Here is a 13394-nt window from a genome sequence, read left to right as displayed (position 1 = left end):
TGAAGTTGGAGGATGTTGGGCTGTATTCAAGGAGCTCCAGAACTGGAGGGTTTAAACTCTTTTGAAGAGGACTTGAGGATTTCTTGGTGGCTCTTGATGGCCTTGGAATGCGGCTTGCAGCAAGACTTTTATGAAAAACACAGGACATATCACTGTTTCTTTGCAATAATTAGGATGTGATGCTTTTTGTCCCCCAAGAATTTGAAAGGATCAGGGACAGAAGTAATACAGATGCTTGTAGATAATACAGATGCAATACAGATGCTTCTTGACTTACGATGGCGTTATGTCCTGATAAACCCATCCTAAGTTAAAAATATCATTAAGTTGGAAAGGCATTTAATACACCTAAACTACCAAGCAAAGTAGCTTAGCCTAGCCTACCTTAAATGGTCTCAGAACACTTCCATTAGTCTACTTATGGGCAAAATCATCTAACTCAAAGCCTATTTTATAATAAAGTGTTGAATATCTCACATAATGTATTGAATACTGTATTGAAATGTGGCTTCTACTGAATGCATATTGCTTTTGTACCATTGTAAAGTCAAAAGATTCTAAGTTTTACGATTGTAAGTTGGGAACCATCTATACTAATCAAGAAAATGCAGATACAGAATTTAACAGGGTTGGGGAAATTACTCTTAATTTTATTTCGTTTTACTTTTATTTTGCCTTGCCATTTATTATCCTTTTTTTTCCCTTTTAAATCAGAAATGCCTCTCACTGTGATGAAATGTCCATTGAGCTCAGGGTTTTTGAGAATGCAGAAGCTTCCCTGCCGTTGATCTCATACCCACAATTTTTAACCTTGTCAACCTCTGGGATGTTAGTGTGCCCTGACCTGAGTGAATTCACCCGTAACAAAACTGACGTGAAGATTCAATGGTACAAGGTATATCTTTCAAAAATGCCATTTCATTAAAATGTATTTTACTAGCCATAGGAAAGATATAAAATACCCATTTTCTGAAGACAATACATTCACACACACACACACATACACATACACACACACACACACACACACAGTGTGCCCTTTGATTCTGTGGGTTCAGCATCTGAGGATCCAACCAACCTTGGATTCAACCAACCTCAGACCAAAAATATTGAAAAAAAAAGAAACAAAGTAACAATACAATATTAAAAATAATACAAATAAAGAAATACAGTGCAATAACTATAGTCATTGCCACGTGATGACATTTCAGTCAACAATGGAACATGTATACAACAGTGATTTCATAAGATTATAATAAAGCTTGAAAATTACTATTGTCTAGTGACATCGTAGCTGTTGGAAATGTAGCGGGGTGCATCACCTTTTCTATGTTTAGATATGTTTAGATACACAGATACTTACCATGGTGCTCTAATTGCCTACAATATTCAGTAACATGTGGTACAGGTTCGTAGCCTAGGAGTAATAGGCTATACCACATAGCCTAGGTGTGTAGCAGGCAGTACCACCTTGGATTGTGTAAGTACACTCTATGATGTTGGCACGATGATGAGATCACCTAAGGATGAATTTCTCAGAATGTATCCTTGTCGTTAAGTGACGAATGGCTGTATTTACATAGTGTTTAAATTGTGTGAGGTAGTAAGTAATCTAGCGATGATTCAAAGATTATATGGGAAGATGTGAATGTAGGTTATATGCAAATACTACATCATTTATATCAGAGACTTGAACACCTGTGAATTTTGGTACCTGTTGTGGGAACAGTCCTGGCACAAATCTCCCAAGGTTACTGAGGGATGATTATATTTTAAACAATGTTAAAGGACCATGATCAATATGTTCTGTTATTCCTTATGTGGCTTGGATAAAGGTCCTTGAAATAATGATTTGTGAAGACAGAATATAAAATGAATCCAGACTAAAAAACAGCTGAAGAAACTAGCTTTTTATTCTGTCATTTGTCTGTAAAAATTCAGAAAAAATCGTTACTTTACGTATCAATTTTATGCACATATTAAAAGAGTTTTTTTTTTTTTTTTTTTTTTTAAGCACATGACAATTAACCTTTGGGCTAAAGAAATAAATGTAAACACATCCTTGTCTGGTTGAATAAATACTATTGGATGTTTTAGTTGCTCATAGTGAGAACATCAAATATTAAGCTTAAGTAGACCAAGTGTTGGCAAACTATGGCCTGGGCCAGACCAAGTTGCCTCCTGTCTTTGTATAGCTCACAAGCTAAGTATAGTTTTTACTTTTTTAAATATTTGAAAAAAATTAAAAAAATATTTCAGGATGTGAAATTCATGCAAAATTCAAATTTCAGAGTCATTAAATACAGTTTTACTGGAACACAGCCATGCTCATTTGTTTATGTGCTGTCTGGCTACTTTTGCACTGTGTAGTTGTGACAGAGACCACGCAGACTATAAGGCCTAAAGCATTTCCTATCTGGCCCTTTCCTGAAAAAGTTTGCCAACTGCTGATACAGACTATAGATTGATACTGAAAAGTACAGTTATTGGTTTAATCATTGATAGGAATTAACTCCTTAATCAATAACAGGTTGACCAGTTGACTGGTATTGTAACTACAAGATATATATGATATCAATTTAATACTGGAAACTTTAAAATGATTTTCTGAAAGTAGAGGAAAGTAGCCAGCTCCTGTGAATAAGCTGGCCTGGGCATAGAATGCATCTTTTGGTTTAGGAAGAGTATAAAGAGGACAAACGAAAGGTTTTACTTATGGAGGAAAGAGCCCAGGCTCTGGCGTCAATGGGTCTGAGTTTGAAACCCTGTCCCTTCACTTACCTGTTGTGCAGCCTTGGCGGAGTGACTTCACCTCTCAAACCTGTTTCCTCTGTGAAATGGCAATTAGTCATTCCCACTGCCTGGGATTGTTTTGAGGATGAAACAGAATGACACATATGAAACACCTAGTTCAGTGCTTGACATATAAATGGTGCTCAATAAATGTGGGTGGACAAGGATCATGGTGGTGCTTAATAATATTTGTCCCCTTCATAATAATGCTAAGCATTACTGAGCACGTACCGTGTCCCAGCCTGTTCTAAACTCCCTAACATGCAACCCAAGGAAGTAAGTGTCAACACGCCCATTTGACAGATAAGGGAACAGAAGGAACATTCCCAAGGTCACACAGCTGGCAGGTGGTGAAGTCAAAATTCTAAGCCTGGAGGCCAGGCTCCAACACCATGGGGACAGCTGTGGTATGGAGCCCTCATTGGCTTTTTCATATCTGACTGCTCACGCTTAGAACAATGAAATCTCTTCTTTTAATTAAATATATTGTAAAGTAATACTTCATGAGCCATGTGGCTATTTCCATTTTGTCTGTGTTCCCATTCAGAGTAAGAGTCTGAAATGACTCAAGGTTGTATTTGACTATTGCAAGCTTTCGATGACCATGATTTTGAAAGAGATCCTCCCGAGAACATTGTGTGCTCATTAGTGTGTTGTCTTAAATCCCATCCAGCTCTTCCTATTAATTGAAGGCTTTGATTGTGAGGATTCTATTCTGCAGAGAACCCATAGAACCTTGTGTCCATATAAAAAGTGTAGATTCATTTCCCCCATTTAGTTTTCTCTCAGAAATTTTTCTCTATCATACTGACTCATAAAATTGAAATGGTTTTTAAAGTAATCACTGCAATGTCATCTCTTCTGAACATTGTTGTAGAAGTCATCATGACTACTTAATAGTGCTCTTCCCAGATATTTCCTAAGGCCTGTGGGTATCAGTCAGGTCATAAATATATTTATATTTTAAATGGCCTACTTTGTCAAAGAAGAGTTAGTCTCTTTTTTCCCAATTGTGCTTAAACAAATATGCTTTAAATATTGTGGTTAAACAAATCTAATAATTTTATTTGTTTCACATGTTAACAAATTCCCTTCCCTAAAAATACAGTTAAAAGTATGCCCAAAGTACAAAATGGGCAAAATAAATACCAGGACAATTCTTGAGTTGCAAATTCAACATTGGTTGATAATGATGATGTGATTTATAGCTTTTGAGATATCTATTATTATATAATGTAGCCTTAAAAAATATTCCCTTAAGGATTCTGTCCCTTTGGATCAAGACGATGAAAAATTTGCAAGAGTGAGGGGGACCACTCGCTTGATCGTGCATGATGTGTCCATGGAGGATGCGGGCTATTACAGCTGCACCATGACATTTACCCACGGAGGCCGGCAATACAACATCACTAGGAGTGTTGAGCTACATGTCAGGAGTAAGTACTTGCCATCGAGGTATCTTTCCATCCTAGTTTAATAACAAGCATGCCAAGAACAAATTCAGATCCACACAGAATTCCTTGAAGGTCTTTTAAAGAAGGGTAAAGGGAAACAGATATGTCAACTTTCCTAAAGCATCAGCCTGATAAGACATTTGTGTGACACTTTGAAATGTATAAATTAAGGTATTATTATTAGGAAACATGAATGAATTGCGCAGTTGATAGGGTTCCAAGACCGAAGCTAAAACATACCACTAGAGAAGGCCAAATAGTGGTTTCCTTGGAAGTTCCCTTTGTAAAGTCCACTGTGGAAGGTTTGAATTTATGGGGCCAGCGATCGCAACATGGTTGCTGGAACTTTATGTGTAATTCTAGGATACTAGGATTTTATCGGATTTTTCAACCAGAGGGCTATGCATTGGTGTACTCAGTAGAAAGCATCCTTTTTCTTTTTCTTTTTTGTCATTCCTAAGGTGTGTCTAGTTGCCCTTGATACCAGGATTTCAAATACAGTTCTCATTGATTAAAAGGAATTATACTTGAAAATAATGTTGTGAACATGGTGGCCAGTATTTCACATCTGTTTGGTATTTACGCCACACCTGCTGCATGCCGGACACGGAGCTAGGTGCAAGGGGCGTGAAAGTGTGTAAGTCCTGGTCTCTGCCCTGAAGAGTGTGCCACAACTTTTAATTTTATATACTGAATACCTAACACAGTTGGAGTCTTTTAAGGGGATTTCAGAAAGCTTTGGGAACATATTAAGGCTATATAATCGGTCTGTGAGGGGAAACAACTTTTTTCTCACAGGGAATTCAGAGATTCAGTTTTACCATGTTTTTCCATGTACCGAAGTGTCTAGAGTATATTTCCTTTACAGTCCTGTGAGGATTCATTCATATCGACTTCTTGTTCCCAGACAGGGTGGTTGACTGAGCCATCCTGTGCCTTTGGATGGGCATTATCCTGTTTGTGCGACACTGCACAGGACACTAGGGGGCGGCCACCCTACATATCATCCTTGATGTCATGCTCCGGCGTCTCAGTGGCTCTAAGCTCCAAGCCCATGTAGACCTAACTGGGCATGGGGGCAGGGGCTACGATCTGTATTTCACAAGCCCCCCAGGTGATGCCGGTGCACCCTCAAGTTTGAGAAGCACTGAGTTTCCAGTCCTGGAGGCGTCTCTCTCTCTCTAGAATGCCCCAGCTCCACAGGGCTGCGAGGTGACTCTGAGGGCGGAGAAGGCTTCTGGCCATGGTCAGGAGGCCACTGCTCCTCCGGCTGCACTGTTGTGCTGCCTCACACTCATGCATGGTAGGATTTCAACATGTTTTTAGCGGAAGAAGTGAGGACGATGAGGCTAGTTGCGTACTTCGGACAATTATGTACCCTTAATATGTTCCCAAAGCTCTCTGAAATCACCTTAAAAGACTCCACTTGTGTTAGGTATTCAGTGTATAAAATAGTCCTGCACACACCCCAGGCATCCTTTTTTGCCTCACTTCAGGTACCCAGTTTTTTCAAACTGGTTCTAATCCCTTGAATACCTCCCTCTACCTCCCGACGAATTTCTCTCTTCAATTAACAAGACAGTAGTGGCCAAGGCTGGGTTACTGTGTTTATCACCCATCGTGGGATTAGCCTTACACATGAGTGGTGCTTGGGCCCCTGTGCTTTTTCTTGAAGAAGTGAATCTTCAGTGTCTTGGGGCAGGACTTGGGAGAGGTGGAGGAGATACTTTAGACCTTCGGGTAAAGCCTATCCTATGGACAAAACATGACTATTAAGATTCTGTTCAGGAAGCCTGGGAGGGGAATGGTTAATTGTTTATCACAGAGCAAAGAGCAGAGACTGTCAGTGGAATGTGTGTTTAACTGTGGCCTCTTTCCAGTAATCTCTCTGCTGGGAAAGGTTGGCCAAAGATGCTCAATTTTGTGGGGAGCCTGTTTCCTTTGCCAGGCAAAGGCTGATTCTCACAATGACTGGCCCAGCTGGAAAGGATAACTTAGCTAATTAGCCAAACAATGGAACTTGAACCTCAGCTGTAAATGAAGGCTTTCCTAATGCAATCTCTTTTCCTTACATCTTTCCCAGAAAGAAAAGAGGAGACCATTCCTGTGATTATTTCTCCTCTCAAGACCATATCAGCTTCTCTGGGTAAGGCCTGCAAACACTGTGCAACCCACACGCCTGCGGGGGTGCCTGACATCCCGACCCCGGGGGCTCGGGACTCCTGCCTGGCAGCTGTACCTGGCCCTTGTGGTGCAGTGTGCCTGGGTGGAGGCCTTAGAATCACAGTGTGTGAGGCTGGAAGAACAAATGCGAGGGAACGTGTCCCTTTGTCCGGTGTTGTTAGAAACAGCATTGTTTGAAAACAGGTATACTTTGCTGTGTAAAAACCCTACCTACCAAAATCTAAATGTGAAAATCTGAACATTTTGGTGGTAGTTATTAACTGTATGAGAGGATTAACAACAGCAGGAATCCCTTCCATAGTCAGCACCTTTAGTATATTTAAGATAATTCACTTGTCTGAATCTCAGCATCTCTCTAAGACTCCATTTGTGAAGGGGGGCTGGCTGGCAGTGGTCAGAGGCAGTTTCTTGTTGCCAGAATAGCTGGTCAGTTGAATGGTGTGGTGCAAATGACCAGCGGGGTTCTCCACTCTTCACCCCATGTGGTGCAGCCCATCCCAGCCAGCACACACCTGCTGGAGGGTCCACACTTGTGGCCAGTGAAGGCATGGATGAGGGCTGTGATAATAGCCTTTGATGTTAGCTGTGTGTGTGGGGGGGGGCAGGGGATCAACATTTATTGAGCATCTGCTCTGTCCAATTCAGTTCCAGCATTGACCCTGTGGGAAGGTTTTATTTCTCCCATTTCCAGAAGGAAAAGCCACCTAGGGGGTCATGGTGGCTCGACAAAGTCTAAAAAGCCACTCTCAGGGGCAGGCTGGGCTCAGACTCCAGTCTGTGTGCCAGTGAAGCCTGCACCCTTTTATGTGTTTGTTTCTATATAATGGTTTTGAAGGTTTTATACTCATTTATAAAATCCTGGCCGCAGAGTCTTTTTATTAATAAAAAAAATTATTTGCCTTTTACTTCTGTTTGGTGTTGGGTTTAAATTTTAGTTGGAGGCCATAGAGGAGGTGGGCTTTTGTGCAGATGCTGGGACTGCTGGCTGGCACGTGAGTTGCAGCCCACATGGCTGCCTTGGCTCTAGGAACAGCCACCTGGAAACCCCGGGCAGTGGGGACACTGGCTGTGCTGGTGCTGACTGCGGTCCCAGTGCCCTGGTCCTCGGTGCTTCCCAGCTGAGTGGAGCCCAGTCCCCAGTCAGTTGCTCTGGATGCACTACGTGGGTGGTGGTGTCACATGACACTGATTTCATGGGCTGCTACAGCTGAGGGGGACTCTTTGAGGTCATAAGGGTGGCATGAGATGGGGAAAGGCTGGCATTCTAAGCCCTAGTGGGGCCAGGGACATTGAAAGACATCCCACAAGGAGGCATATCACCCATGAGGAAGAAATGAGTGGGAAGGATTTCTTCTATTTTTCTCTCTCTTCCTCTTTGGTGACTTAAAAAGAAAAATAACTTCCCACGACTGAGTCGAGAGGCTCTAGTACCATCACATCATGGAACAGCAGAGCCATCTATAGGAAATACAGGACTTCTTACAGGGTTAATCCTCAGTGAGCGCCATCTGGGAATGAAGAGTTCCCAGGGTAAATGTCAGAGCTGAGACCAGCAATGGGCAAAGAGAAAAATCTGCATATTGCTCTGGATTTTTTGAGGTAACTAAAGTTGTGGAGGAAGCAGCCCTTGAGTTCCGAGTGCCCTGTAGGAGCTGAATGGCCTTGGAGAAGCCATTCGATTTCATGTGTCTCCTGGTTGTAGCCTGCCATGAAGACCAGTTGAAGGAACTGGAGGTACTTGGTAAATGCTAAAGCTCTGTGTGAACAGAATCGTTGGAGAAAACTCAATTTCCTTCTAAGAAAAGAATTGGCCAGTGAGAGTGTTTGAGAAGACGGGGAGGGGTCCGCTGTTCAGGTTTGCTGGTGGATGTGAGATGCGGGGTTCTGAGGGTTGACGTGCTGTGTCTTGCCATACACAGGGTCAAGACTGGTAATCCCGTGCAAGGTGTTTCTGGGAGCCAGCACACCCTTAACCACGATGCTATGGTGGAAGGCCAACGACACCCTCATAGACAGCGCCTACCAGGGAGGCCGTGTGACCGAGGGGCCACGCCAGTAAGTGGGCCAGTGTTTTCTCTTGTGAGACTTTTGTAGGCTTCACTCTTTCTTTTGAAGACAATGTCATATCCAACTTATCCATATGACACACAGATCACATGAAAAGTAACTTTTGTTTTTATTCTAAGCTGTTGGCTTTTTAGAATTTTAAAAATTGAGTTTTGCTAACAATTATCTTAAGAATCAAACTTTCTCTATGAGTTGACCAGTTGGTAGTGATGTTGCATTTGGTAGGTTTTTAAACATCTATTTCTTGAGTTTTGCAGGATTTTAAAAAATATTTTGGAGTTATTATAATAAATTTCCATTCCCCACTCTGTAACCTGACTGTTAAATGTTTTTATAAACCCTTAAAGAGACTCTGAGGCCTGGCTGCAGTGTCTGTAGGCACCTCTTCTGTTTCTCAGGGCTGCCACAGTCTCTAAGGAAGGTTAGTAACAAAAGACAGAAAGAATTCAGTTCTCATAAGCAGTCATTTCTAGAAAATGTTTTCTTACTCTGAAACTAGAACAATCAAACCTTGTAAATGGGAACATTCAACATTTCAAATTATAAAGTATTTTTTAAATTACAGTTTTGATACCTGAATTAACCTGAACTTTTGCTTGCCAAATTTCTGTGTTCTTTGGAAAGACTTGTCAAAAGGTCTTTCTGGGTATAATTTAGTGGATAAAAATGATGTGTGGTTAGCATAATCGTGTTCTTGCAAGCCCTTGTTGCGAAAGACTTGGCTGTAACTAAATGCCCTATGTCAGCTTACTCATACTATCCATTTACTTAAAGGAGCCTATTTTTCCCCTGTAAATAAAACAAAAATAGTCCTAGTGGATCCACTCAATGATGTTTTTGTTCATACTAATAGGTAGTAGAGAAGTGGCTTTTGCTTCCTCTAAGATTATACATGGTAGCTATTCTGGCTAGAGTGCCTCTCCTGCCCTCTGATCTGGACTTTAGTTTGCAGAGTGAGTCAGCGGTAGGGACGAGGAGAAGGGAGACAACTGGGGGCTGGAGTCCTGGAAACTCCCTGCCCTTCAATATGTGAATGATTTATTGGTGAAAGAGTCAAGTTTCCCCAAATTAGATGTTTCTGTTCTCACTACTACTTCTTTGTTCATCAAGGGTCTGAAAAAACAAACTTTTCCATTATCCAAACCCAACTGGCTCCTGTAAGTTCTCATTGTAACAAGCGTCCTATTGCAGTGACCGACGTCTTCAGCAACACTTTAGTCCTCAGGAACAGGCCTATGGACTGTCCCAAATAAGTAACAAGCGTGGTGGCAAGTATGGCTCCTAACTTTATGAAACCTGAAATCGATTTAAGCACAGTGGATGCTTCTAACTGAGAAAGTTTGCGTGTCTGTGTTGTAAAAGACAAGCTTGCATTTGACACATCACATTTACGTGAATGTTTTCTAATTCAGGGAATATTCTGAAAACAATGAGAACTACATTGAAGTGCCACTGATTTTTGATCCAGTCATAAGAGAAGATTTGAACACGGATTTTAAATGTGTTGTCCTTAATAGCTGGAGTTCTCAGACACTACGCACCACAGTCAAAGAAGGTATGTATTTGTGAGAAGCCAAAAGGGGAAAACAAGAAGTTGAATGTTCCATAGATACTAGACAGAGCTACTTGTTCTCCACATGATTCCTTAGGAAGTCCTTTGTGCTGCTTGTTGGTGGAGTGTTGAAAGAAAATCCCCCATTTTTTAAGATTTTTTTTTTTTTGGTAGGGTGGAGGGGGGACTTTGGGAGATTACACTGAAATGAAAAATTAAAGTAGCTAGCTGATTTTTGGAAAACAGATAAAATGGTTCTACAATAAACTTTTAAATATCCCTTGGGTCACCAGGATCAGCTGCCCTTGCATGGCCTCTAGAGGAGGGCGGATTGTTCTTTATCCTGAAGTTGAGAAACTTCATCCTCCAAGAGCTGGGTCTGGGAGATACCCAGGGTTCAAGACGGCTTTAAGGTCAAAGTTGCTAGACAATAGGAAATAAGTACAAGACGATAGTCAAACCAACCTAGTGCCTCTTTAAGGACATTTATAAAAGAAGAAAAGAAAAACCCATGTTGTCATTTTTGACCAAATTGATTTCATCTCAATATTTAATTGTGGAGCAGAAAGGGAGGCGCAGTTCACGTAGTCTCTGTTGACAGCCTGAGAAAATCACGGCAGGCAAACCACAGCAGTTCCCGGCTGGAGTCTCAGCAATGCCTCTGGGCGGTCTTGCAGCAATCCAGTAAACACAAAGTGCTCCACATCACCATATTTCACTGGGGAGGCCGCCGCAGACATACTGTAGATTGGAAAGCTGGTGACTGGGTCAAGCCTTGGAGCAGGAACCGACACCCAGCACCACTTTTCTCCAGCTGTGCTCTGAGTGACCCCAGCATCACACTCACCTGAGCCACTAGTTATAAATAGAAATCCCTGGACTCACCCCAGATCCACCCAGTCAACTTCTCCTGGAGAGGCCAAAGGCTGCAGCTTACAAAGCTCCTTTCATTTTGTAGTTTGAGAACTGGGGCATATATGCAAAGGGCAGTGTTTCAGACCATTTCCAGATGTGCAGGCTGGGAGAGGGACTGTGGCCGTACACATTTGGAAATAGGGGATCCCACAACAAGCAGAATCCACCCTCTGGGAGTCAGATTAGTGAGCCAAAGGAACCTGTGGTTTGTCTGGTCCTGATGCTGTAAACCTTTAAAATTTTCCAAAGCATGAGCCCTGTCCCTGCATGTCCTTCGCTGGGCTGGCCACGACTGATCCCAGAGAACACAGGCTGGAAGGCTTTTGCAGGACTGAGGGGCGGATTCCGTGGTTGCTCAGAAAATTACAGCTTCACTTATTTCTAATCCTTGTGGATTTTAAGGTGTAAGAATCCTCTGGAGAAATAGGCTGAGAGTGTGTTGATTCTTGGATGACCAAACAGACTACAGCAAACAATAGCTTAAACATGTAGATTTCTGGCCTCATTGACAACATGTCTAATAACACTCTGTTCTCAGATTTACTTTTTAACTTTCTATTCATAGTCTCTTCCTCTATTTCCATAACACAGAGATACCAAGGGACAGAATATAAAATAGCTGGATCCAAGCAATAATCTTGGCACCTAAAGCTCCTTTATTCAAAGTTTGTGTTCTTTTCCTTTGCTACTTTATTTAATCCTCATGATAGCTATGCTTATTGGAAAAGGGCAGATTGTTCCCTGGCCATGTCACAGTTGGTTAATTCAGACGTAAACAGGCAGCATATTAAACGCACATTGTCCTGCTGGCAGAACAAAGTTAGATCCTTGGCACCTGCCCCCTTACTCTGTGATGTTTCTTCCTAACAGTTTTGTCCTACCTTGCTTGTTTCTCTAATGCCGCAGATGTCTTTCTCAAATATCCTTGATCTTGGTGTAAGGGGTGTACTTCCTGGAAATCAGTGCCCATTTATCAAGAAAAACAAACTCCAACTCCTTTCTTCTCTGTACACCTGTGCTACTCTGTCCTATTTTGCACTGAGAGAATGTTCAACCCCTGACCTTCCTCTGTTCTTCCCACAGCCGCCTCCACGTTCTCCTGGGGGATTGCGCTGGCTCCCCTTTCGCTGGTCTTCTTGGTTTTGGGGGGGATATGTATGCACAGACGATGCAGACACAGAACTGGAAAAGCACATGGTCTGACCACGCTGAAGACTGGCCTTCAAGACTTCCAATCCTATCCCAAGTAAAATAAACAGAATGAAATATTCAAACACAAATTACGTATGTCCTTTCTTATGGAGGTGGCTGTGCCTTTTTGAGAGACTCTGCTCTTTTCCTCAGTTGTTTAGCAAAGCTGCTGTGTTTGTGGTGGGTTTGCAGTGAAGGACTGAAGTTCTGTTTTTTTCTGAAAATCAATGACAGGAGTGAATGTGCCTATGAGTGGGTGTGAGTAGCTCTCTGCTACTTGTGACCTATTTAATGGAATGAGGTGTCCTTAGGCCTGAATAAGAGTGGAAAACATTTACATAAGTTTTGAAATTCATTCATTCATTCATTCAACAAAAAAGCATTAAAAGTCTATTTTGGCCTGGCTTTATGGGAGGCGTTGTGGATACAGAGATGGTTAAGACACAGTTTGCCTTTCTGGAAAATGGAATTTCATGTTGAGACTGGAGAGGGTGATTTAGAAATGGTAAAGTGGAAGAATCAGCAGGGATCGGCGAACTTTTTGGAGAGGGCAATGCACAAAATAGCAATTAAAGCAGAGTGGGCTGTCAGAGAAATACACATGTTGAAACTTATTAGTGAACTGAGAAATAGCCCCAACTTTGTAACACTTCTGAAAATAAAGAGAAGGAAGAGCATTGAGATAATGGTATATAAATTGGAAAAATATCACCAGGGCCTTTTTTGTATCATACAAAAAAAAAAAATCCAGATAGATAAATGGGCTTAATTAAAAAAAATCAAATGGCAGGAAAATCATCATGTCTCACTCCTTCGCCTATTCAGGTCTCTGGTCAAATGTGACCTTCCCAGAGGCCTTTCTCAAATAGCGCCTCCTTCCATCCCTTCCGTGCCTTCACCCTTTTTGTGTCTTCAGATCTCTTATCACCACCAGACCCTCCATTATATATTTGCTTGTTTGTTTTCTATCTGTGTCCTCCCTGAATGGAACATCTGTGACGGCAGAGAGATTATGTTCATCCCCACTGTATCTCCAGTACTGCAGATCAGGCATTTAATAGACGTTTATAGAATAGATGAAAGAGTAGCATGAACTCCCCCCTGTTCACTACCAACAGAAGAATTGCCAGAGTAAATATGGACAGTCTTAATTATATTATAATTTCAGCACAATAAAATAATAAAAGCAAGATTTAAAAGAAATTGTGTCAAACAAGTTCAAGGAATTAATAACGATA

The 13394-nt window shown here is 41.6% G+C and overlaps 1 protein-coding gene across 1 annotated transcript in view; it reads left to right on the top strand.

Moving 5' to 3' along the window:
* Positions 1–12245, top strand: part of IL1R2 (interleukin 1 receptor, type II) — a 35041-nt gene extending 22796 nt beyond the window's left edge. The window contains exons 4-9 of the mRNA XM_012641994.1: positions 715–895; positions 4055–4229; positions 6331–6393; positions 8351–8486; positions 9911–10053; positions 12049–12245. Coding sequence (XP_012497448.1) covers positions 715–895; positions 4055–4229; positions 6331–6393; positions 8351–8486; positions 9911–10053; positions 12049–12215 — 865 coding nt within the window. The 3' untranslated portion in view covers positions 12216–12245. The remainder of the gene's footprint in view (positions 1–714; positions 896–4054; positions 4230–6330; positions 6394–8350; positions 8487–9910; positions 10054–12048) is intronic.
* Positions 12246–13394: the final 1149 nt, after the last annotated feature.

The sequence above is a fragment of the Propithecus coquereli genome, unplaced genomic scaffold (assembly GCF_000956105.1).
Source record: "Propithecus coquereli isolate 6110/MARCELLA unplaced genomic scaffold, Pcoq_1.0 Scaffold171, whole genome shotgun sequence".
NCBI lineage: Eukaryota > Metazoa > Chordata > Mammalia > Primates > Indriidae > Propithecus > Propithecus coquereli.
Note: the sequence above shows the minus strand (reverse complement) of the source record. Positions and strands in the feature narration are given on the sequence as shown.